The sequence below is a fragment of the Oncorhynchus nerka genome, linkage group LG4 (assembly GCF_034236695.1).
Source record: "Oncorhynchus nerka isolate Pitt River linkage group LG4, Oner_Uvic_2.0, whole genome shotgun sequence".
In the NCBI taxonomy this organism is placed as follows: Eukaryota; Metazoa; Chordata; class Actinopteri; order Salmoniformes; family Salmonidae; genus Oncorhynchus; species Oncorhynchus nerka.
In genome coordinates, this window is record NC_088399.1 from 102984150 (window position 1) to 103009682 (window position 25533).

General features: G+C 45.3%; 1 protein-coding gene across 1 annotated transcript in view; it reads left to right on the forward strand.

Moving 5' to 3' along the window:
* LOC115125864 (serine/threonine-protein kinase 3-like) overlaps nt 1-25533 on the forward strand; it is a 53571-nt gene that overhangs the window by 2868 nt on the left and 25170 nt on the right. The window contains exons 4-7 of the mRNA XM_065018076.1: nt 13758-13872; nt 14017-14181; nt 15524-15691; nt 22092-22229. Coding sequence (XP_064874148.1) covers nt 13758-13872; nt 14017-14181; nt 15524-15691; nt 22092-22229 — 586 coding nt within the window. The remainder of the gene's footprint in view (nt 1-13757; nt 13873-14016; nt 14182-15523; nt 15692-22091; nt 22230-25533) is intronic.

The window sequence follows — 25533 nt, forward strand, 5'->3', positions numbered from 1 at the left end:
ACACTCTGTTACTATAACCAGTACCCCACACTCTGTTACTATAACCAGTACCCCACACTCTGTTACTATAACCAGTACCCCACACTCTGTTACTATAACCAGTACCCCACACTCTGTTACTATAACCAGTACCCCACACTCTGTTACTATGACGAGTACCCCACACTCTGTTACTATAACCAGTACCTCACACTCTGTTACTATAACCAGTACCCCACACTCTGTTACTATAACCAGTACCCCACACTCTGTTACTATAACCAGTACCCCACACTCTGTTACTATAACCAGTACCCCACACTCTGTTACTATAACCAGTACCCCACACTCTGTTACTATAACCAGTACCCCACACTCTGTTACTATAACCAGTACCCCACACTCTGTTACTATAACCAGTACCCCACACTCTGTTACTATAACCAGTACCCCACACTCTGTTACTATAACCACTACCCCACACTCTGTTACTATAACCAGTACCCCACACTCTGTTACTATAACCAGTACCCCACACTCTGTTACTATAACCAGTACCTCACACTCTGTTACTATAACCAGTACCCCACACTCTGTTACTATAACCAGTACCCCACACTCTGTTACTATAACCAGTACCCCACACTCTGTTACTATAACCAGTACCCCACACTCTGTTACTATAACCAGTACCCCACACTCTGTTACTATAACCAGTACCTCACACTCTGTTACTATAACCAGTACCCCACACTCTGTTACTATAACCAGTACCCCACACTCTGTTACTATAACCAGTACCCCACACTCTGTTACTATAACCAGTACCCCACACTCTGTTACTATAACCAGTACCCCACACTCTGTTACTATAACCAGTACCCCACACTCTGTTACTATAACCAGTACCCCACACTCTGTTACTATAATCAGTACCCCACACTCTGTTACTATAACCACTACCCCACACTCTGTTACTATAACCAGTACCTCACACTCTGTTACTATAACCACTACCCCACACTCTGTTACTATAACCAGTACCCCACACTCTGTTACTATAACCAGTACCACACACACTACCCCACACTCTGTTACTATAACCAGTACCACACTCTGTTACTATAACCAGTACCCCACACTCTGTTACTATAACCAGTACCTCACACTCTGTTACTATAACCAGTACCTCACACTCTGTTACTATAACCAGTACCTCACACTCTGTTACTATAACCAGTACCCCACACTCTGTTACTATAACCAGTACCTCACACTCTGTTACTATAACCAGTACCCCACACTCTGTTACTATAACCAGTACCCCACACTCTGTTACTATAACCAGTACCCCACACTCTGTTACTATAACCAGTACCCCACACTCTGTTACTATAACCAGTACCCCACACTCTGTTACTATAACCAGTACCCCACACTCTGTTACTATAATCAGTACCCCACACTCTGTTACTATAACCAGTACCCCACACTCTGTTACTATAACCAGTACCTCACACTCTGTTACTATAACCAGTACCCCACACTCTGTTACTATAACCAGTACCCCACACTCTGTTACTATAACCAGTACCCCACACTCTGTTACTATAACCAGTACCCCACACTCTGTTACTATAACCAGTACCCCACACTCTGTTACTATAACCAGTACCCCACACTCTGTTACTATAATCAGTACCCCACACTCTGTTACTATAACCACTACCCCACACTCTGTTACTATAACCAGTACCTCACACTCTGTTACTATAACCACTACCCCACACTCTGTTACTATAACCAGTACCCCACACTCTGTTACTATAACCAGTACCACACACACTACCCCACACTCTGTTACTATAACCAGTACCACACTCTGTTACTATAACCAGTACCCCACACTCTGTTACTATAACCAGTACCTCACACTCTGTTACTATAACCAGTACCTCACACTCTGTTACTATAACCAGTACCTCACACTCTGTTACTATAACCAGTACCCCACACTCTGTTACTATAACCAGTACCTCACACTCTGTTACTATAACCAGTACCCCACACTCTGTTACTATAACCAGTACCCCACACTCTGTTACTATAACCAGTACCCCACACTCTGTTACTATAACCAGTACCCCACACTCTGTTACTATAACCACTACCCCACACTCTGTTACTATAACCAGTACCTCACACTCTGTTACTATAACCACTACCCCACACTCTGTTACTATAACCAGTACCCCACACTCTGTTACTATAACCAGTACCACACACACTACCCCACACTCTGTTACTATAACCAGTACCACACTCTGTTACTATAACCAGTACTGTTTACTATAACCCACACTCTGTTACTATAACCAGTACCTCACACTCTGTTACTATAACCAGTACCTCACACTCTGTTACTATAACCAGTACCTCACACTCTGTTACTATAACCAGTACCCCACACTCTGTTACTATAACCAGTACCTCACACTCTGTTACTATAACCAGTACCTCACACTCTGTTACTATAACCAGTACCCCACACTCTGTTACTATAACCAGTACCCCACACTCTGTTACTATAACCAGTACCTCACACTCTGTTACTATAACCAGTACCCCACACTCTGTTACTATAACCAGTACCCCACACTCTGTTACTATAACCAGTACCTCACACTCTGTTACTATAACCAGTACCTCACACTCTGTTACTATAACCAGTACCTCACACCCTGTTACTATAACCAGTACCCCACACTCTGTTACTATAACCAGTTCCTCACACTCTGTTACTATAACCAGTACCCCACACTCTGTTACTATAACCAGTACCCCACACTCTGTTACTATAACCAGTACCCCACACTCTGTTACTATAACCAGTACCCCACACTCTGTTACTATAACCAGTACCCCACACTCTGTTACTATAACCAGTACCTCACACTCTGTTACTATAACCAGTACCCCACACTCTGTTACTATAACCAGTACCTCACACTCTGTTACTATAACCAGTACCCCACACTCTGTTACTATAACCAGTACCACACACTCTGTTACTATAACCAGTACCACACACACTACCCCACACTCTGTTACTATAACCAGTACCCCACACTCTGTTACTATAACCAGTACCCCACACTCTGTTACTATAACCAGTACCCCACACTCTGTTACTATAACCAGTACCACACACTCTGTTACTATAACCAGTACCACACACACTACCCCACACTCTGTTACTATAACCAGTACCCCACACTCTGTTACTATAACCAGTACCACACACTCTGTTACTATAACCAGTACCCCACACTCTGTTACTATAACCACTACCACACACTCTGTTACTATAACCAGTACCTCACACTCTGTTACTATAACCATTACCACACACACTACCCCACACTCTGTTACTATAACCAGTACCACACTCTGTTACTATAACCAGTACCCCACACTCTGTTACTATAACCAGTACCCCACACTCTGTTACTATAACCAGTACCCCACACTCTGTTACTATAACCAGTACCTCACACTCTGTTACTATAACCAGTACCCCACACTCTGTTACTATAACCAGTACCCCACACTCTGTTACTATAACCAGTACCTCACACTCTGTTACTATAACCAGTACCTCACACTCTGTTACTATAACCAGTACCCCGCACTCTGTTACTATAACCAGTACCCCACACTCTGTTACTATAACCAGTACCCCACACTCTGTTACTATAACCAGTACCCCACACTCTGTTACTATAACCAGTACCACACACACTACCCCACACTCTGTTACTATAACCAGTACCACACTCTGTTACTATAACCAGTACCCCACACTCTGTTACTATAACCAGTACCCCACACTCTGTTACTATAACCAGTACCTCACACTCTGTTACTATAACCCGTACCCCACACTCTGTTACTATAACCAGTACCCCACACTCTGTTACTATAACCAGTACCTCACACTCTGTTACTATAACCAGTACCCTACACTCTGTTACTATAACCAGTACCCCACACTCTGTTACTATAACCAGTTCCTCACAGTCTGTTACTATAACCAGTACCTCACACTCTGTTACTATAACCAGTACCCCACACTCTGTTACTATAACCAGTACCCCACACTCTGTTACTATAACCAGTACCCCACACTCTGTTACTATAACCAGTACCCCACACTGTGTTACTATAACCAGTACCCCACACTCTGTTACTATAACCAGTACCACACACACTACCCCACACTCTGTTACTATAACCAGTTCCTCACACTCTGTTACTATAACCAGTACCTCACACTCTGTTACTATAACCAGTACCCCACACTCTGTTACTATAACCAGTACCCCACACTCTGTTACTATAACCAGTACCCCACACTCTGTTACTATGACGAGTACCCCACACTCTGTTACTATAACCAGTACCTCACACTCTGTTACTATAACCAGTACCCCACACTCTGTTACTATAACCAGTACCCCACACTCTGTTACTATAACCAGTACCCCACACTCTGTTACTATAACCAGTACCCCACACTCTGTTACTATAACCAGTACCCCACACTCTGTTACTATAACCAGTACCCCACACTCTGTTACTATAACCAGTACCCCACACTCTGTTACTATAACCAGTACCCCACACTCTGTTACTATAACCAGTACCCCACACTCTGTTACTATAACCAGTACCCCACACTCTGTTACTATAACCACTACCCCACACTCTGTTACTATAACCAGTACCCCACACTCTGTTACTATAACCAGTACCCCACACTCTGTTACTATAACCAGTACCTCACACTCTGTTACTATAACCAGTACCCCACACTCTGTTACTATAACCAGTACCCCACACTCTGTTACTATAACCAGTACCCCACACTCTGTTACTATAACCAGTACCCCACACTCTGTTACTATAACCAGTACCCCACACTCTGTTACTATAACCAGTACCTCACACTCTGTTACTATAACCAGTACCCCACACTCTGTTACTATAACCAGTACCCCACACTCTGTTACTATAACCAGTACCCCACACTCTGTTACTATAACCAGTACCCCACACTCTGTTACTATAACCAGTACCCCACACTCTGTTACTATAACCAGTACCCCACACTCTGTTACTATAACCAGTACCCCACACTCTGTTACTATAATCAGTACCCCACACTCTGTTACTATAACCACTACCCCACACTCTGTTACTATAACCAGTACCTCACACTCTGTTACTATAACCACTACCCCACACTCTGTTACTATAACCAGTACCCCACACTCTGTTACTATAACCAGTACCACACACACTACCCCACACTCTGTTACTATAACCAGTACCACACTCTGTTACTATAACCAGTACCCCACACTCTGTTACTATAACCAGTACCTCACACTCTGTTACTATAACCAGTACCTCACACTCTGTTACTATAACCAGTACCTCACACTCTGTTACTATAACCAGTACCCCACACTCTGTTACTATAACCAGTACCTCACACTCTGTTACTATAACCAGTACCCCACACTCTGTTACTATAACCAGTACCCCACACTCTGTTACTATAACCAGTACCCCACACTCTGTTACTATAACCAGTACCCCACACTCTGTTACTATAACCAGTACCCCACACTCTGTTACTATAACCAGTACCCCACACTCTGTTACTATAATCAGTACCCCACACTCTGTTACTATAACCAGTACCCCACACTCTGTTACTATAACCAGTACCTCACACTCTGTTACTATAACCAGTACCCCACACTCTGTTACTATAACCAGTACCCCACACTCTGTTACTATAACCAGTACCCCACACTCTGTTACTATAACCAGTACCCCACACTCTGTTACTATAACCAGTACCCCACACTCTGTTACTATAACCAGTACCCCACACTCTGTTACTATAATCAGTACCCCACACTCTGTTACTATAACCACTACCCCACACTCTGTTACTATAACCAGTACCTCACACTCTGTTACTATAACCACTACCCCACACTCTGTTACTATAACCAGTACCCCACACTCTGTTACTATAACCAGTACCACACACACTACCCCACACTCTGTTACTATAACCAGTACCACACTCTGTTACTATAACCAGTACCCCACACTCTGTTACTATAACCAGTACCCCACACTCTGTTACTATAACCAGTACCTCACACTCTGTTACTATAACCAGTACCTCACACTCTGTTACTATAACCAGTACCCCACACTCTGTTACTATAACCAGTACCTCACACTCTGTTACTATAACCAGTACCCCACACTCTGTTACTATAACCAGTACCCCACACTCTGTTACTATAACCAGTACCCCACACTCTGTTACTATAACCAGTACCCCACACTCTGTTACTATAACCACTACCCCACACTCTGTTACTATAACCAGTACCTCACACTCTGTTACTATAACCACTACCCCACACTCTGTTACTATAACCAGTACCCCACACTCTGTTACTATAACCAGTACCACACACTACCCCACACTCTGTTACTATAACCAGTACCACACTCTGTTACTATAACCAGTACCCCACACTCTGTTACTATAACCAGTACCTCACACTCTGTTACTATAACCAGTACCTCACACTCTGTTACTATAACCAGTACCTCACACTCTGTTACTATAACCAGTACCCCACACTCTGTTACTATAACCAGTACCTCACACTCTGTTACTATAACCAGTACCCCACACTCTGTTACTATAACCAGTACCCCACACTCTGTTACTATAACCAGTACCCCACACTCTGTTACTATAACCAGTACCTCACACTCTGTTACTATAACCAGTACCCCACACTCTGTTACTATAACCAGTACCCCACACTCTGTTACTATAACCAGTACCTCACACTCTGTTACTATAACCAGTACCTCACACTCTGTTACTATAACCAGTACCTCACACTCTGTTACTATAACCAGTACCCCACACTCTGTTACTATAACCAGTTCCTCACACTCTGTTACTATAACCAGTACCCCACACTCTGTTACTATAACCAGTACCCCACACTCTGTTACTATAACCAGTACCCCACACTCTGTTACTATAACCAGTACCCCACACTCTGTTACTATAACCAGTACCCCACACTCTGTTACTATAACCAGTACCTCACACTCTGTTACTATAACCAGTACCCCACACTCTGTTACTATAACCAGTACCTCACACTCTGTTACTATAACCAGTACCCACACTCTGTTACTATAACCAGTACCACACACTCTGTTACTATAACCAGTACCACACACACTACCCCACACTCTGTTACTATAACCAGTACCCCACACTCTGTTACTATAACCAGTACCCCACACTCTGTTACTATAACCAGTACCCCACACTCTGTTACTATAACCAGTACCACACACTCTGTTACTATAACCAGTACCACACACACTACCCCACACTCTGTTACTATAACCAGTACCCCACACTCTGTTACTATAACCAGTACCACACACTCTGTTACTATAACCAGTACCCCACACTCTGTTACTATAACCACTACCACACACTCTGTTACTATAACCAGTACCTCACACTCTGTTACTATAACCATTACCACACACACTACCCCCCCACACTCTGTTACTATAACCAGTACCACACTCTGTTACTATAACCAGTACCCCACACTCTGTTACTATAACCAGTACCCCACACTCTGTTACTATAACCAGTACCCTGTTACACTCTGTTACTATAACCAGTACCTCACACTCTGTTACTATAACCAGTACCCCACACTCTGTTACTATAACCAGTACCCCACACTCTGTTACTATAACCAGTACCTCACACTCTGTTACTATAACCAGTACCTCACACTCTGTTACTATAACCAGTACCCCGCACTCTGTTACTATAACCAGTACCCCACACTCTGTTACTATAACCAGTACCCCACACTCTGTTACTATAACCAGTACCCCACACTCTGTTACTATAACCAGTACCACACACACTACCCCACACTCTGTTACTATAACCAGTACCACACTCTGTTACTATAACCAGTACCCCACACTCTGTTACTATAACCAGTAGCCCACACTCTGTTACTATAACCAGTACCTCACACTCTGTTACTATAACCCGTACCCCACACTCTGTTACTATAACCATTACCCCACACTCTGTTACTATAACCAGTACCTCACACTCTGTTACTATAACCAGTACCCCACACTCTGTTACTATAACCAGTACCCCACACTCTGTTACTATAACCAGTTCCTCACAGTCTGTTACTATAACCAGTACCTCACACTCTGTTACTATAACCAGTACCCCACACTCTGTTACTATAACCAGTACCCCACACTCTGTTACTATAACCAGTACCCCACACTCTGTTACTATAACCAGTACCCCACACTGTGTTACTATAACCAGTACCCCACACTCTGTTACTATAACCAGTACCACACACACTACCCCACACTCTGTTACTATAACCAGTTCCTCACACTCTGTTACTATAACCAGTACCTCACACTCTGTTACTATAACCAGTACCTCACACTCTGTTACTATAACCAGTACCTCACACTCTGTTACTATAACCAGTACCCCACACTCTGTTACTATAACCAGTACCCCACACTCTGTTACTATAACCAGTACCTCACACTCTGTTACTATAACCAGTACCTCACACTCTGTTACTATAACCAGTACCCCGCACTCTGTTACTATAACCAGTACCCCACACTCTGTTACTATAACCAGTACCCCACACTCTGTTACTATAACCAGTACCCCACACTCTGTTACTATAACCAGTACCACACACACTACCCCACACTCTGTTACTATAACCAGTACCACACTCTGTTACTATAACCAGTACCCCACACTCTGTTACTATAACCAGTACCCCACACTCTGTTACTATAACCAGTACCTCACACTCTGTTACTATAACCCGTACCCCACACTCTGTTACTATAACCAGTACCCCACACTCTGTTACTATAACCAGTACCTCACACTCTGTTACTATAACCAGTACCCCACACTCTGTTACTATAACCAGTACCCCACACTCTGTTACTATAACCAGTTCCTCACAGTCTGTTACTATAACCAGTACCTCACACTCTGTTACTATAACCAGTACCCCACTCTGTTACTATAACCAGTACCCCACACTCTGTTACTATAACCAGTACCCCACACTCTGTTACTATAACCAGTACCCCACACTCTGTTACTATAACCAGTACCTCACACTCTGTTACTATAACCAGTACCTCACACTCTGTTACTATAACCAGTACCCCGCACTCTGTTACTATAACCAGTACCCCACACTCTGTTACTATAACCAGTACCCCACACTCTGTTACTATAACCAGTACCCCACACTCTGTTACTATAACCAGTACCACACACACTACCCCACACTCTGTTACTATAACCAGTACCACACTCTGTTACTATAACCAGTACCCCACACTCTGTTACTATAACCAGTACCCCACACTCTGTTACTATAACCAGTACCTCACACTCTGTTACTATAACCCGTACCCCACACTCTGTTACTATAACCAGTACCCCACACTCTGTTACTATAACCAGTACCTCACACTCTGTTACTATAACCAGTACCCCACACTCTGTTACTATAACCAGTACCCCACACTCTGTTACTATAACCAGTTCCTCACAGTCTGTTACTATAACCAGTACCTCACACTCTGTTACTATAACCAGTACCCCACACTCTGTTACTATAACCAGTACCCCACACTCTGTTACTATAACCAGTACCCCACACTCTGTTACTATAACCAGTACCCCACACTGTGTTACTATAACCAGTACCCCACACTCTGTTACTATAACCAGTACCACACACACTACCCCACACTCTGTTACTATAACCAGTTCCTCACACTCTGTTACTATAACCAGTACCTCACACTCTGTTACTATAACCAGTACCTCACACTCTGTTACTATAACCAGTACCTCACACTCTGTTACTATAACCAGTACCCCACACTCTGTTACTATAACCAGTACCCCACACTCTGTTACTATAACCAGTACCTCACACTCTGTTACTATAACCAGTACCTCACACTCTGTTACTATAACCAGTACCCCACACTCTGTTACTATAACCAGTACCCCACACTCTGTTACTATAACCAGTACCCCACACTCTGTTACTATAACCAGTACCCCACACTCTGTTACTATAACCAGTACCACACACACTACCCCACACTCTGTTACTATAACCAGTACCACACTCTGTTACTATAACCAGTACCCCACACTCTGTTACTATAACCAGTACCCCACACTCTGTTACTATAACCAGTACCTCACACTCTGTTACTATAACCCGTACCCCACACTCTGTTACTATAACCAGTACCCCACACTCTGTTACTATAACCAGTACCTCACACTCTGTTACTATAACCAGTACCCCACACTCTGTTACTATAACCAGTACCCCACACTCTGTTACTATAACCAGTTCCTCACAGTCTGTTACTATAACCAGTACCTCACACTCTGTTACTATAACCAGTACCCCACACTCTGTTACTATAACCAGTACCCCACACTCTGTTACTATAACCAGTACCCCACACTCTGTTACTATAACCAGTACCCCACACTGTGTTACTATAACCAGTACCCCACACTCTGTTACTATAACCAGTACCACACACACTACCCCACACTCTGTTACTATAACCAGTTCCTCACACTCTGTTACTATAACCAGTACCTCACACTCTGTTACTATAACCAGTACCTCACACTCTGTTACTATAACCAGTACCTCACACTCTGTTACTATAACCAGTACCCCACACTCTGTTACTATAACCAGTACCCCACACTCTGTTACTATAACCAGTACCTCACACTCTGTTACTATAACCAGTACCTCACACTCTGTTACTATAACCAGTACCCCGCACTCTGTTACTATAACCAGTACCCCACACTCTGTTACTATAACCAGTACCCCACACTCTGTTACTATAACCAGTACCCCACACTCTGTTACTATAACCAGTACCACACACACTACCCCACACTCTGTTACTATAACCAGTACCACACTCTGTTACTATAACCAGTACCCCACACTCTGTTACTATAACCAGTACCCCACACTCTGTTACTATAACCAGTACCTCACACTCTGTTACTATAACCCGTACCCCACACTCTGTTACTATAACCAGTACCCCACACTCTGTTACTATAACCAGTACCTCACACTCTGTTACTATAACCAGTACCCCACACTCTGTTACTATAACCAGTACCCCACACTCTGTTACTATAACCAGTTCCTCACAGTCTGTTACTATAACCAGTACCTCACACTCTGTTACTATAACCAGTACCCCACACTCTGTTACTATAACCAGTACCCCACACTCTGTTACTATAACCAGTACCCCACACTCTGTTACTATAACCAGTACCCCACACTCTGTTACTATAACCAGTACCCCACACTCTGTTACTATAACCAGTACCACACACACTACCCCACACTCTGTTACTATAACCAGTTCCTCACACTCTGTTACTATAACCAGTACCTCACACTCTGTTACTATAACCAGTACCTCACACTCTGTTACTATAACCAGTACCTCACACTCTGTTACTATAACCAGTACCCCACACTCTGTTACTATAACCAGTACCTCACACTCTGTTACTATAACCACTACCCCACACTCTGTTACTATAACCAGTACCCCACACTCTGTTACTATAACCAGTACCACACACACTACCCCACACTCTGTTACTATAACCAGTTCCTCACACTCTGTTACTATAACCAGTACCTCACACTCTGTTACTATAACCAGTACCCCACACTCTGTTACTATAACCAGTACCCCACACTCTGTTACTATAACCAGTACCCCACACTCTGTTACTATAACCAGTACCCCACACTCTGTTACTATAACCAGTACCCCACACTCTGTTACTATAACCAGTACCCCACACTCTGTTACTATAACCAGTACCCCACACTCTGTTACTATAACCAGTACCACACACACTACCCCACACTCTGTTACTATAACCAGTACCACACTCTGTTACTATAACCAGTACCCCACACTCTGTTACTATAACCAGTACCACACTCTGTTACTATAACCAGTACCCCACACTCTGTTACTATAACCAGTACCCCACACTCTGTTACTATAACCAGTACCCCACACTCTGTTACTATAACCAGTACCTCACACACTACCCCACACTCTGTTACTATAACCAGTACCCCACACTCTGTTACTATAACCAGTACCCCACACTCTGTTACTATAACCAGTACCCCACACTCTGTTACTATAACCAGTACCCCACACTCTGTTACTATAACCAGTACCCCACACTCTGTTACTATAACCAGTACCCCACACTCTGTTACTATAACCAGTACCCCACACTCTGTTACTATAACCAGTACCCCACACTCTGTTACTATAACCAGTACCCCACACTCTGTTACTATAACCAGTACCCCACACTCTGTTACTATAACCAGTACCCCACACTCTGTTACTATAACCAGTACCACACACACTACCCCACAGTCTGTTACTATAACCAGTACCCCACACTCTGTTACTATAACCAGTACCCCACACTCTGTTACTATAACCAGTACCACACAGTCTGTTACTATAACCAGTACCCCACACTCTGTTACTATAACCAGTACCCCACACTCTGTTACTATAACCAGTACCCCACACTCTGTTACTATAACCAGTACCTCACACTCTGTTACTATAACCAGTACCCCACACTCTGTTACTATAACCAGTACCCCACACTCTGTTACTATAACCAGTACCCCACACTCTGTTACTATAACCAGTACCCCACACTCTGTTACTATAACCAGTACCACACACTCTGTTACTATAACCAGTACCCCACACTCTGTTACTATAACCAGTACCACACACACTACCCCACACTCTGTTACTATAACCAGTACCCCACACTCTGTTACTATAACCAGTACCCCACACTCTGTTACTATAACCAGTACCCCACACTCTGTTACTATAACCAGTACCTCACACTCTGTTACTATAACCAGTACCCCACACTCTGTTACTATAACCAGTACCCCACACTCTGTTACTATAACCAGTACCCCACACTCTGTTACTATAACCAGTACCCCACACTCTGTTACTATAACCAGTACCACACACTCTGTTACTATAACCAGTACCCCACACTCTGTTACTATAACCAGTACCCCACACTCTGTTACTATAACCAGTACCCCACACTCTGTTACTATAACCAGTACCCCACACTCTGTTACTATAACCAGTACCACACACTCTGTTACTATAACCAGTACCTCACACTCTGTTACTATAACCAGTACCACACACTATGTTACTATAACCAGTACCCCACACTCTGTTACTATAACCAGTACCACACACTCTGTTACTATAACCAGTACCCCACACTCTGTTACTATAACCAGTACCACACACTCTGTTACTATAACCAGTACCCCACACTCTGTTACTATAACCAGTACCACACACTCTGTTACTATAACCAGTACCACACTCTGTTTGGTCAGCAACATGTTTGTTCTGTCTCTCCTCCTGTCCAGCCCCTATGTGGTGAAGTACTATGGCAGCTACTTTAAGAACACAGACCTGTGGATAGTGATGGAGTACTGTGGAGCCGGCTCTGTTTCAGACATCATCAGACTACGCAATAAGACGGTCAGTATATTGACTAAAAGTGTGAGAATGAAGATGACCTTTTGTATTTCGGTAGCCTTTTACCATTCATTTCTCATGTTAATGTGTATTCATAGACTACTGAATTATCAGAATGAATCATTTAAACCATCTCCTCTTGTAAAGCTCACAGAGGATGAGATAGCCACCATCCTCAAGTCCACATTGAAAGGTCTGGAGTATCTGCATTTCATGAGGAAGATCCACAGAGACATCAAGGCAGGCAACATTCTCCTCAACACAGAGGGCCATGCCAAACTGGCTGACTTTGGAGTAGCGGGACAACTCACGGTCTGTCTACCTGTCTGAGTCTGCCTGTCTGAGTCTGCCTGTCTGAGTCTGCCTGTCTGAGTCTGCCTGTCTGAGTCTGCCTGTCTGTGTCTGCCTGTCTGAGTCTGCCTGTCTGAGTCTGCCTGTCTGAGTCTGCCTGTCTGAGTCTGCCTGTCTGTGTCTACCTGTCTGAGTCTGCCTGTCTGAGTCTGCCTGTCTGAGTCTGCCTGTCTGAGTCTGCCTGTCTGAGTCTGCCTGTCTGAGTCTGCCTGTCTGAGTCTGCCTGTCTGAGTCTGCCTGCCTGTGTCTGCCTGCCTGCCTGTGTCTGTCTGTCTGCCTGTCTACCTGTCTGTGTCTGCCTGTTTGCCTGTCTGAGTCTGCCTGTCTGAGTCTTCCTGTGTCTGTCTGTCTGCCTGTCTACCTGTCTGAGTCTGCCTGTCTGAGTCTGCCTGCCTGAGTCTGCCTGCCTGTGTCTGCCTGCCTGCCTGTGTCTGCCTGCCTGTGTCTGCCTGCCTGCCTGAGTCTGTCTACCTGTCTGTGTCTACCTGTCTGTGTCTACCTGTCTGTGTCTACCTGTCTGTGTCTGCCTGTCTGCATGTCTATGTCTGTCTGCCTGTCTGTGTCTGCCTGTCTGTGTCTGCCTGTCTGAGTCTACCTGTCTGTGTCTACCTGTCTGTGTCTACCTGTCTGTGTCTGTCTACCTGTCTGTGTCTGTCTACCTGTCTGTGTCTGTCTACCTGTCTGTGTCTACCTGTCTGTGTCTACCTGTCTGTGTCTACCTGTCTGTGTCTGTCTACCTGTCTGTGTCTGCCTGTCTGCATGTCTGTGTCTGTCTGCCTGCCTGTGTCTGCCTGCCTGCCTGACTCTACCTGTCTGTGTCTACCTGTCTGTGTCTACCTGTCTGTGTCTACCTGTCTGTGTCTGTCTACCTGTCTGTGTCTGTCTACCTGTCTGTGTCTGCCTGTCTGCATGTCTGTGTCTGTCTGCCTGTCTGTGTCTGCCTGTCTGTCTGCCTGTCTGCCTGTCTGTGTCTACCTGTCTGTGTCTGCATGTCTGTGTCTGTCTACCTGTCTGTGTCTGTCTACCTGTCTGTGTCTGCCTGTCTGTGTCTGCCTGTCTGTCTGTCTGTGTCTGCCTGCCTGTCTGTCTGAGTCTACCTGCCTGCCTGTCTGTCTGTCTACCTGTCTGTCTGCCTGTCTGTCTTCAACTCTCTCTGTCTCCCTGAACTGAATTCTGACTAACGATGTAATCTGGTGTGAGTTTGATCAGGCGTTCTTATTATCCTTGTAGTGATTGTAGCAGTGTATCACAGAAGTTTATATATAGATGAGACTAATGCTCGTATTATTCTGTCCCTGTCTAGGACACGATGGCAAAGCGGAACACGGTGATCGGGACTCCGTTCTGGATGGCTCCAGAGGTCATCCAGGAGATAGGATATAACTGTGTGGCAGACATCTGGTCCCTGGGCATCACCTCTATAGAGATGGCTGAGGGCAAACCTCCCTACGCTGATATACATCCCATGAGGGTGAGTCTGACCTCTAACCCTGGGCATCACCTCTATAGAGATGGCTGAGGGCAAACCTCCCTACGCTGATATACATCCCATGAGGGTGAGTCTGACCTCTAACCCTGGGCATCACCTCTATAGAGATGGCTGAGGGCAAACCTCCCTACGCTGATATACATCCCATGAGGGTGAGTCTGACCTCTAACCCTGGGCATCACCTCTATAGAGATGGCTGAGGGCAAACCTCCCTACGCTGATATACATCCCATGAGGGTGAGTCTGACCTCTAACCCTGGGCATCACCTCTATAGAGATGGCTGAGGGCAAACCTCCCTACGCTGATATACATCCCATGAGGGTGAGTCTGACCTCTAACCCTGGGCATCACCTCTATAGAGATGGCTGAGGGCAAACCTCCCTACGCTGATATACATCCCATGAGGGTGAGTCTGAGTTTGGGCAGGACAGTGAGGTTAGTCTACATGTTGATTATAATTCACCTAGCTGGTGACTATACTATAAGACATCTGGGATACTTCACCTGGATGTCTCATAATCACAAATAAACATTCTTCCAAATATATTTTATAACCCTTTTTTGGTTACTATATGATTCCATATGTGTTATTTCATAGTTTTGATGTCTTCACTATTATTCTATGATGTAGAAAATAGTACAAATAAAGATGAACCCTGGAATGAGTCGGTGTCAACTTCTGACTGGTCAAAAGTTTCTTTATTTGGACTATTTTCTACTCTGTAGAATAATAGTGAAGACATCAAAACTAGGAAATTACACACATGGAATCATGTAGTTACTAAAAAAGTCTTACACAAATCAAAATATAGTTGAGATTCTTCAAAGTAGCCAAGCTTTGCCTTCACGACAGCTTTGCACGCTCTTGGCATTCTCTCAACCAGCTTCATGAGGTAGTCACCTGGAATGCATTTTAATTTAACAGGTGTGCCTTAACTTCATTTGTGGAATGTCTTTCCTTAATGTGTTTGAGCCAATCAGTTGTGTTGTGACAAGGTAGGGGTGGTATACAGAACATAACCCTATTTGGTAAAAAAAAAAAAATGAAGGTCAGTCAATACAGAACATTTCAAGAACTCTGAAAGTTTCTTCAAGTGCAGTCGCAAAACCCATCAAGCGCAATGATTACATTGGCGCTCATGAGGACCGCCACAGGAAAGGAGGACCCAGAGTTACCTCTGCTGCAGAGCATAAGTTTATTAGAGTTACCAGCCTCAGAAATAGCAGCCCAAATAAATGCTTCACAGAGTTCAAGTAACAGACACATCTCAAAATCAACTGTTCAGAGGAGACTGCGTGAATCAGAAACCACTACTAAAGGACACCAATAATAAGAGATTTGCTTGGGCCAAGAAACACGAGCAATGGACATTAGACCAGTGGAAATCTGTCCTTTGGTCTGATGAGTCCAAATTGGAGACCGCCGTGTCTTCGTGAGACTAGGTGTGGCTGAACGGATTATCTCTGCATGTGTATTTCCCACCGTGAAGCATGGAGGAGGTGGTGTGATGGTGTGGGGGTGCTTTGCTGGTGACACTGTCAGTGATTTATTTATAATTCAAGACACACTTAACCAGCATGGCTACCACAGCATTCTGCAGCGATACGCCATCCCATCTGGTTTGGGCTTAGTGGGACTATCATTTGTTTTTCAACAGGACAATGACTCAAAACACACCTCCAGGTTGTGTAAGGGCTATTTGACCAAGAAGGAGAGTGATGGAGTGCTGCATCAGATGTCCTGGCCTCCACAATCACCCAACCTCAACCCAGTTGAGATGATTTAGGATGAGTTGGACCGCAGAGTGAAGGAAAAGCAGACAACAAATGCTCAGCATATGTGGGAATTCCTTCAAGACTGATGTAAAAGAATTCCAGGTTAAGCTGGTTGAGAGAATGCCAAGAGTGTGCAAAGCTGTCATCTAGGTGAAGGGTGGCAACTTTGAAGAATATAAAGTATATTTTGATTTGTTTAACACTTTTTTTTTGTTACTTCATGATTCCATATGTGTTTCATAGTTGTGATGTCTTCATTGCTATTCTACAATGTAGAAAATAGTAAAAAGAAAAACTCTTGAATGAGTAGGTCTGTCCAAACTTTTGACTGGTACTGTGTGTGTGCATAGAGTCCGTGCAAGAGCGTTAGTGGAAAAAAGGGTCAATGCCGGTAGTCCGGGTTGGCATTTGATTAGCTATTTAGCGGTCTTGTTTAGCAGTCTTACAACCCGGTCGCATTCCGCCTCGCTCCACAGGTAGTATCACATTTTCATTTCATTTTATTACAGTACAACGGTTTGATTTGTTTGATCGTAGCTAGCTACATAGCTAGCTACATAGCCGTCTCTGTATCAAAGATAATTGTGTAGTCTAAAGCGATTTTCTAGGTTACCTAGCCAGCTATTGTCGTTCTTTTAACGCAACGTAACGTAATCAACACTGCTAGCTAGCCAGCTAGCCCCCGAATCAACAACGCAGCCACTGCCAGCTAGCCTACAAAGTCAACAACGCAGCCACTGCCAGCTAGCCTACTTCAGCAGTACTGTATCATTTTTAATCATTTTAGTCAATAAGATTCTTGCTACGTAAGCTCAACTTTCTGAACATTCGAGACGTGTAGTCCACTTGTCATTCCAATCTCCTTTGCATTAGCGTAGCCTCTTCTGTAGCCTGTCAACTATGTGTCTGTCTATCCCTGTTCTCTCCTCTCTGCACAGACCATACAAACGCTCCACACCGCGTGGCCGCGGCCACCCTAATCTGGTGGTCCCAGCGCGCACGACCCACGTGGAGTTCCAGGTCTCCGGTAGCCTCTGGAACTGCCGATCTGCGGCCAACAAGGCAGAGTTCATCTCAGCCTATGCCTCCCTCAAGTCCCTAAGACTTCTTGGCACTGACGGAAACATGGATCACCATAGATAACACTGCTACTCCTACTGCTCTATCTTCGTCCGCCCACGTGTTCTCGCACACCCCGAGAGCTTCTGGTCAGCGGGGTGGTGGCACCGGGATCCTCATCTCTCCCAAGTGGTCATTCTCTCTTTCTCCCCTTACCCATCTGTCTATCGCCTCCTTTGAATTCCATGCTGTCACAGTTACCAGCCCTTTCAAGCTTAACATCCTTATCATTTATCGCCCTCCAGGTTCCCTCGGAGAGTTCATCAATGAGCTTGATGCCTTGATAAGCTCCTTTCCTGAGGACGGCTCACCTCTCACAGTTCTGGGCGACTTTAACCTCCCCACGTCTACCTTTGACTCATTCCTCTCTGCCTCCTTCTTCCCACTCCTCTCCTCTTTTGACCTCTCCCTCTCACCTTCCCCCCCTACTCACAAGGCAGGCAATACGCTCGACCTCATCTTTACTAGATGCTGTTCTTCCACTAACCTCATTGCAACTCCCCTCCAAGTCTCCGACCACTACCTTGTATCCTTTTCCCTCTCGCTCTCATCCAACACTTCCCACACTGCCCCTACTCGGATGGTATCGCGCCGTCCCAACCTTCGCTCTCTCTCCCCGCTACTCTCCTCTTCCATCCTATCATCTCTTCCCTCTGCTCAAACCTTCTCCAACCTATCTCCTGATTCTGCCTCCTCAACCCTCCTCTCCTCCCCTTTCTGCATCCTTTGACTCTCTATGTCCCCTATCCTCCAGGCCGGCTCGGTCCTCCCCTCCCGCTCCGTGGCTCGACGACTCATTGCGAGCTCACAGAACAGGGCTCCGGGCAGCCGAGCGGAAATGGAGGAAAACTCGCCTCCCCTGCGGACCTGGCATCCTTTCACTCCCTCCTCTCTACATTTTCCTCTTCTGTCGCTGCTGCTAAAGCCACTTTCTACCACTCTAAATTCCAAGCATCTGCCTCTAACCCTAGGAAGCTCTTTGCCACCTTCTCCTCCCTCCTGAATCCCCCCCTCCTCCTCTCTGCAGATGACTTCGTCAACCATTTTGAAAAGAAGGTCGATGACATCCGATCCTCGTTTGCTAAGTCAAACGACACCGCTGGTTCTGCTCACACTGCCCTACCCTGTGCTCTGACCTCTTTCTCCCCTCTCTCTCCAGATGAAATCTCGCGTCTTGTGACGGCCGGCCGCCCAACAACCTGCCCGCTTGACCCTATCCCCTCCTCTCTTCTCCAGACCATTTCCGGAGACCTTCTCCCTTACCTCACCTCGCTCATCAACTCATCCCTGACCGCTGGCTACGTCCCTCCCGTCTTCAAGAGAGCGAGAGTTGCACCCCTTCTGAAAAAACCTACACTCGATCCCTCCGATGTCAACAACTACAGACCAGTATCCCTTCTTTCTTTTCTCTCCAAAACCCTTGAACGTGCCGTCCTTGGCCAGCTCTCCCGCTATCTCTCTCAGAATTCTTGATCCAAATCAGTCAGGTTTCAAGACTAGTCATTCAACTGAGACTGCTCTTCTCTGTATCATTGAGGCGCTCCGCACTGCTAAAGCTAACTCTCTCTCCTCTGCTCTCATCCTTCTAGACCTATCGGCTGCCTTCGATACTGTGAACCATCAGATCCTCCTCTCCACCCTCTCCGAGTTGGGCATCTCCGGCGCGGCCCACGCTTGGATTGCGTCCTACCTGACAGGTCGCTCCTACCAGGTGGCGTGGCGAGAATCCGTCTCCTCACCACGTGCTCTCACCACTGGTGTCCCCCAGGGCTCTGTTCTAGGCCCTCTCCTATTCTCGCTATACACCAAGTCACTTGGCTCTGTCATAACCTCACATGGTCTCTCCTATCATTGCTATGCAGACGACACACAATTAATCTTCTCCTTTCCCCCTTCTGATGACCAGGTGGCGAATCGCATCTCTGCATGTCTGGCAGACATATCAGTGTGGATGACGGATCACCACCTCAAGCTGAACCTCGGCAAGACGGAGCTGCTCTTCCTCCCGGGGAAGGACTGCCCGTTCCATGATCTCGCCATCACGGTTGACAACTCCACTGTGTCCTCCTCCCAGAGCGCTAAGAACCTTGGCGTGATCCTGGACAACACCCTGTCGTTCTCAACTAACATCAAGGCGGTGGCCCGTTCCTGTAGGTTCATGCTCTACAACATCCGCAGAGTACGACCCTGCCTCACACAGGAAGCGGCGCAGGTCCTAATCCAGGCACTTGTCATCTCCCGTCTGGATTACTGCAACTCGCTGTTGGCTGGGCTCCCCTGCCTGTGCCATTAAACCCCTACAACTCATCCAGAACGCCGCAGCCCGTCTGGTGTTCAACCTTCTCAAGTTCTCTCACGTCACCCCGCTCCTCCGCTCTCTCCACTGGCTTCCAGTTGAAGCTCGCATCCGCTACAAGACCATGGTGCTTGCCTATGGCGCTGTGAGGGGAACGGCACCTCAGTACCTCCAGGCTCTGATCAGGCCCTACACCCAAACAAGGGCACTGCGTTCATCCACCTCTGGCCTGCTCGCCTCCCTACCACTGAGGAAGTACAGTTCCCGCTCAGCCCAGTCAAAACTGTTCGCTGCTCTGGCCCCCCAATGGTGGAACAAACTCCCTCACGACGCCAGGACAGCGGAGTCAATCACCACCTTCCGGAGACACCTGAAACCCCACCTCTTTAAGGAATACCTAGGATAGGATAAAGTAATCCTTCTCACCCCCCTTAAAAGATTTAGATGCACTATTGTAAAGTGGCTGCTCCACTGGATGTCATAAGGTGAATGCACCAATTTGTAAGTCGCTCTGGATAAGAGCGTCTGCTAAATGACTTAAATGTAAATGTAAATGTTATGGCTTGGGGGTAGAAGCTGTTCAGGGTCCTGTTGGTTCCACACTTAGTGCAGCGGTATCGTTTGCCGTGCGGTAGCACACAGAACAGTTTATGACTTGGGTGGCTGGAGTCTGACACATGTTTAGGACCTTCCTCTGACACCGCCTGATATAAAGGTCCTGGATGGTAGGGAGCTCTCGGCCCCAGTGATGAACTGGGCTTTACTCAACACACTTTGTAGCACCTTGCGGTCGGGTGCTTTGCAGGTGCCGTACCAAGCGGTCTATAGACATTCATTAGGGTTACGGAGAGGTTCTGTACCAAGCGGTCTATAGACATTCATTAGGGTTACGGAGAGGTTCTGTACCAAGCGGTCTGTAGACATTCATTAGGGTTACGGAGAGGTTCTGTACCAAGCGGTCTATAGACATTCATTAGGGTTACGGAGAGGTTCCGTACCAAGCGGTCTATAGACATTCATTAGGGTTACGGAGAGGTTCTGTACCAAGCGGTCTATAGACATTCATTAGGGTTACAGAGAGGTTCTGTACCAAGCGGTCTATAGACATTCATTAGGGTTTACATTGAGGCTTCTATACTTCCTGCTTAACTAGGTGTTTTCTGTCTCTTCTTCCTCTGTATTACTGTCAGGCTATTTTCATGATCCCAACCAACCCTCCACCTACGTTCAGGAAGCCTGAGCTGTGGACAGACGACTTCACACACTTTGTAAAGAAATGTCTGGTGAAGAACCCAGAACAGAGAGCTACAGCCACGCAACTACTACAGGTGAGACACACACAACTACTACAGGTGAGAGATACACACACACACACACAACTACTACAGGTGAGAGATACACACACAACTACTACAGGTGAGAGATACACACACAACTACTACAGGTGAGAGATACACACACAACGACTACAGGTGAGAGATACACACACAACTACTACAGGTGAGAGATACACACACAACTACTACAGGTGAGAGATACACACACAACTACTACAGGTGAGAGATACACACACACAACTACTACAGGTGAGAGATACACACACACAACTACTACAGGTGAGAGATACACACACAACTACTACAGGTGAGAGATACACACACAACTACTACAGGTGAGAGATACACACACAACTACTACAGGTGAGAGATACACACACAACTACTACAGGTGAGAGATACACACACAACTACTACAGGTGAGAGATACACACACAACTACAGGTGAGAGATACACACACAACTACTACAGGTGAGAGATACACACACAACTACTACAGGTGAGAGATACACACACAACTACTACAGGTGAGAGCTATAGGTGAGAGATACACACAACTACTACAGGTGAGAGATACACACACAACTACTACAGGTGAGAGATACACACACAACTACACACACAACTACTACAGGTGAGAGATACACACACAACTACTACAGGTGAGAGATACACACACACAACTACTACAGGTGAGAGATACACACACAACTACTACAGGTGAGAGATACACACACACACTACTACAGGTGAGAGATACACACACAACTACTACAGGTGAGAGATACACACACAACTACTACAGGTGAGAGATACACACACAACTACTACAGGTGCGAGATACACACACACAACTACTACAGGTGAGAGATACACACACACAACTACTACAGGTGAGAGATACACTACACATCCAAATATATCGAGTGACCAAATTATAAAAGACCAGAATTGTATTTTTGAATTCCGTAAAGTCATTATGGACGAGGTGAAAAAAGTATTGTTGATCAACAACGACAAACCACCGGGGTCTGAGAACTTAGATCGAAAATTACTGAGGGTAATAGCGGACAATATTGCCACTCCTATTTGCCACATCTTCAATTTAAGCCTACTAGAAAGTGTGTCCTCAGGCCTGGAGGGAATCAAAGTCATTCCTCTACCTAAGAATAGTAAAGCCCGCTTCACTAGCTCAAATAGCCGACCAATCAGCCTGTTGCCAACCCTTAGTAAACTTCTGGAAAAAATGGTGTTTGACCAGATACAATGTTATTTCACAGTAAACACATTGACAACAGACTTTCAACACCCTTATATGGAAGGACATTCAACAAGCACTTACACAAATGACTGATGATTGGCTGAGACAAATTGATGAAAGAACAGATTGTGGGGGCTGTCTTGTTAGACTTCAGTGCAGCTTTTGACATTAAGGATCATAGTCTGCTGCTGGAAAGACATATGTGTTATGGCTTTACACCCCCTGCTATAATGTGGATAAAGAGTTACCTGTCTAACAGAACACAGAGGGTGTTATGGCTTTACACCCCTGCTATAATGTGGATAAAGAGTTACCTGTCTAACAGAACACAGATGGTGTTATGGCTTTACACCCCTGCTATAATGTGGATAAAGAGTTACCTGTCTAACAGAACACAGAGGGTGTTATGGCTTTACACCCCCTGCTATAATGTGGATAAAGAGTTACCTGTCTAACAGAACACAGAGGGTGTTATGGCTTTACACCCCCTGCTATAATGTGGATAAAGAGTTACCTGTCTAACAGAACACAGAGGGTGTTATGGCTTTACACCCCCTGCTATAATGTGGATAAAGAGTTACCTGTCTAACAGAACACAGAGGGTGTTATGGCTTTACACCCCTGCTATAATGTGGATAAAGAGTTACCTGTCTAACAGAACACAGAGGGTGTTATGGTTTTACACCCCCTGCTATAATGTGGATAAAGAGTTACCTGTCTAACAGAACACAGAGGGTGTTATGGTTTTACACCCCCTGATATACTGTGAATAAAGAGTTACCTGTCTAACAGAACACAGAGGGTGTTATGGTTTTACACCCCCTGCTATAATGTGGATAAAGAGTTACCTGTCTAACAGAACACAGAGGGTGTTATGGCTTTACACCCCCTGCTATAATGTGGATGAAGAGTTACCTGTCTAACAGAACACAGAGGGTGTTATGGTTTTACACCCCCTGCTATAATGTGGATAAAGAGTTACCTGTCTAACAGAACACAGAGGGTGTTATGGTTTTACACCCCCTGCTATACTGTGAATAAAGAGTTACCTGTCTAACAGAACACAGAGGGTGTTATGGTTTTACACCCCCTGCTATAATGTAGATAAAGAGTTACCTGTCTAACAGAACACAGAGGGTGTTATGGCTTTACACCCCCTGCTATAATGTGGATAAAGAGTTACCTGTCTAACAGAACACAGAGGGTGTTATGGCTTTACACCCCCTGCTATAATGTGGATAAAGAGTTACCTGTCTAACAGAACACAGAGGGTGTTATGGTTTTACACCCCTGCTATAATGTGGATAAAGAGTTACCTGTCTAACAGAACACAGAGGGTGTTATGGCTTTACACCCCCTGCTATAATGTGGATAAAGAGTTACCTGTCTAACAGAACACAGAGGGTGTTATGGCTTTACACCCCTGCTATAATGTGGATAAAGAGTTACCTGTCTAACAGAACACAGAGGGTGTTATGGTTTTACACCCCTGCTATAATGTGGATAAAGAGTTACCTGTCTAACAGAACACAGAGGGTGTTATGGTTTTACACCCCTGCTATACTGTGAATAAAGAGTTACCTGTCTAACAGAACACAGAGGGTGTTATGGTTTTACACCCCTGCTATAATGTGGATAAAGAGTTACCTGTCTAACAGAACACAGAGGGTGTTATGGCTTTACACCCCCTGCTATAATGTGGATAAAGAGTTACCTGTCTAACAGAACACAGAGGGTGTTATGGTTTTACACCCCCTGCTATAATGTGGATAAAGAGTTACCTGTCTAACAGAACACAGAGGGTGTTATGGTTTTACACCCCCTGCTATACTGTGAATAAAGAGTTACCTGTCTAACAGAACACAGAGGGTGTTATGGTTTTACACCCCCTGCTATACTGTGAATAAAGAGTTACCTGTCTAACAGAACACAGAGGGTGTTATGGTTTTACACCCCCTGCTATAATGTGGATAAAGAGTTACCTGTCTAACAGAACACAGAGGGTGTTATGGCTTTACACCCCCTGCTATAAT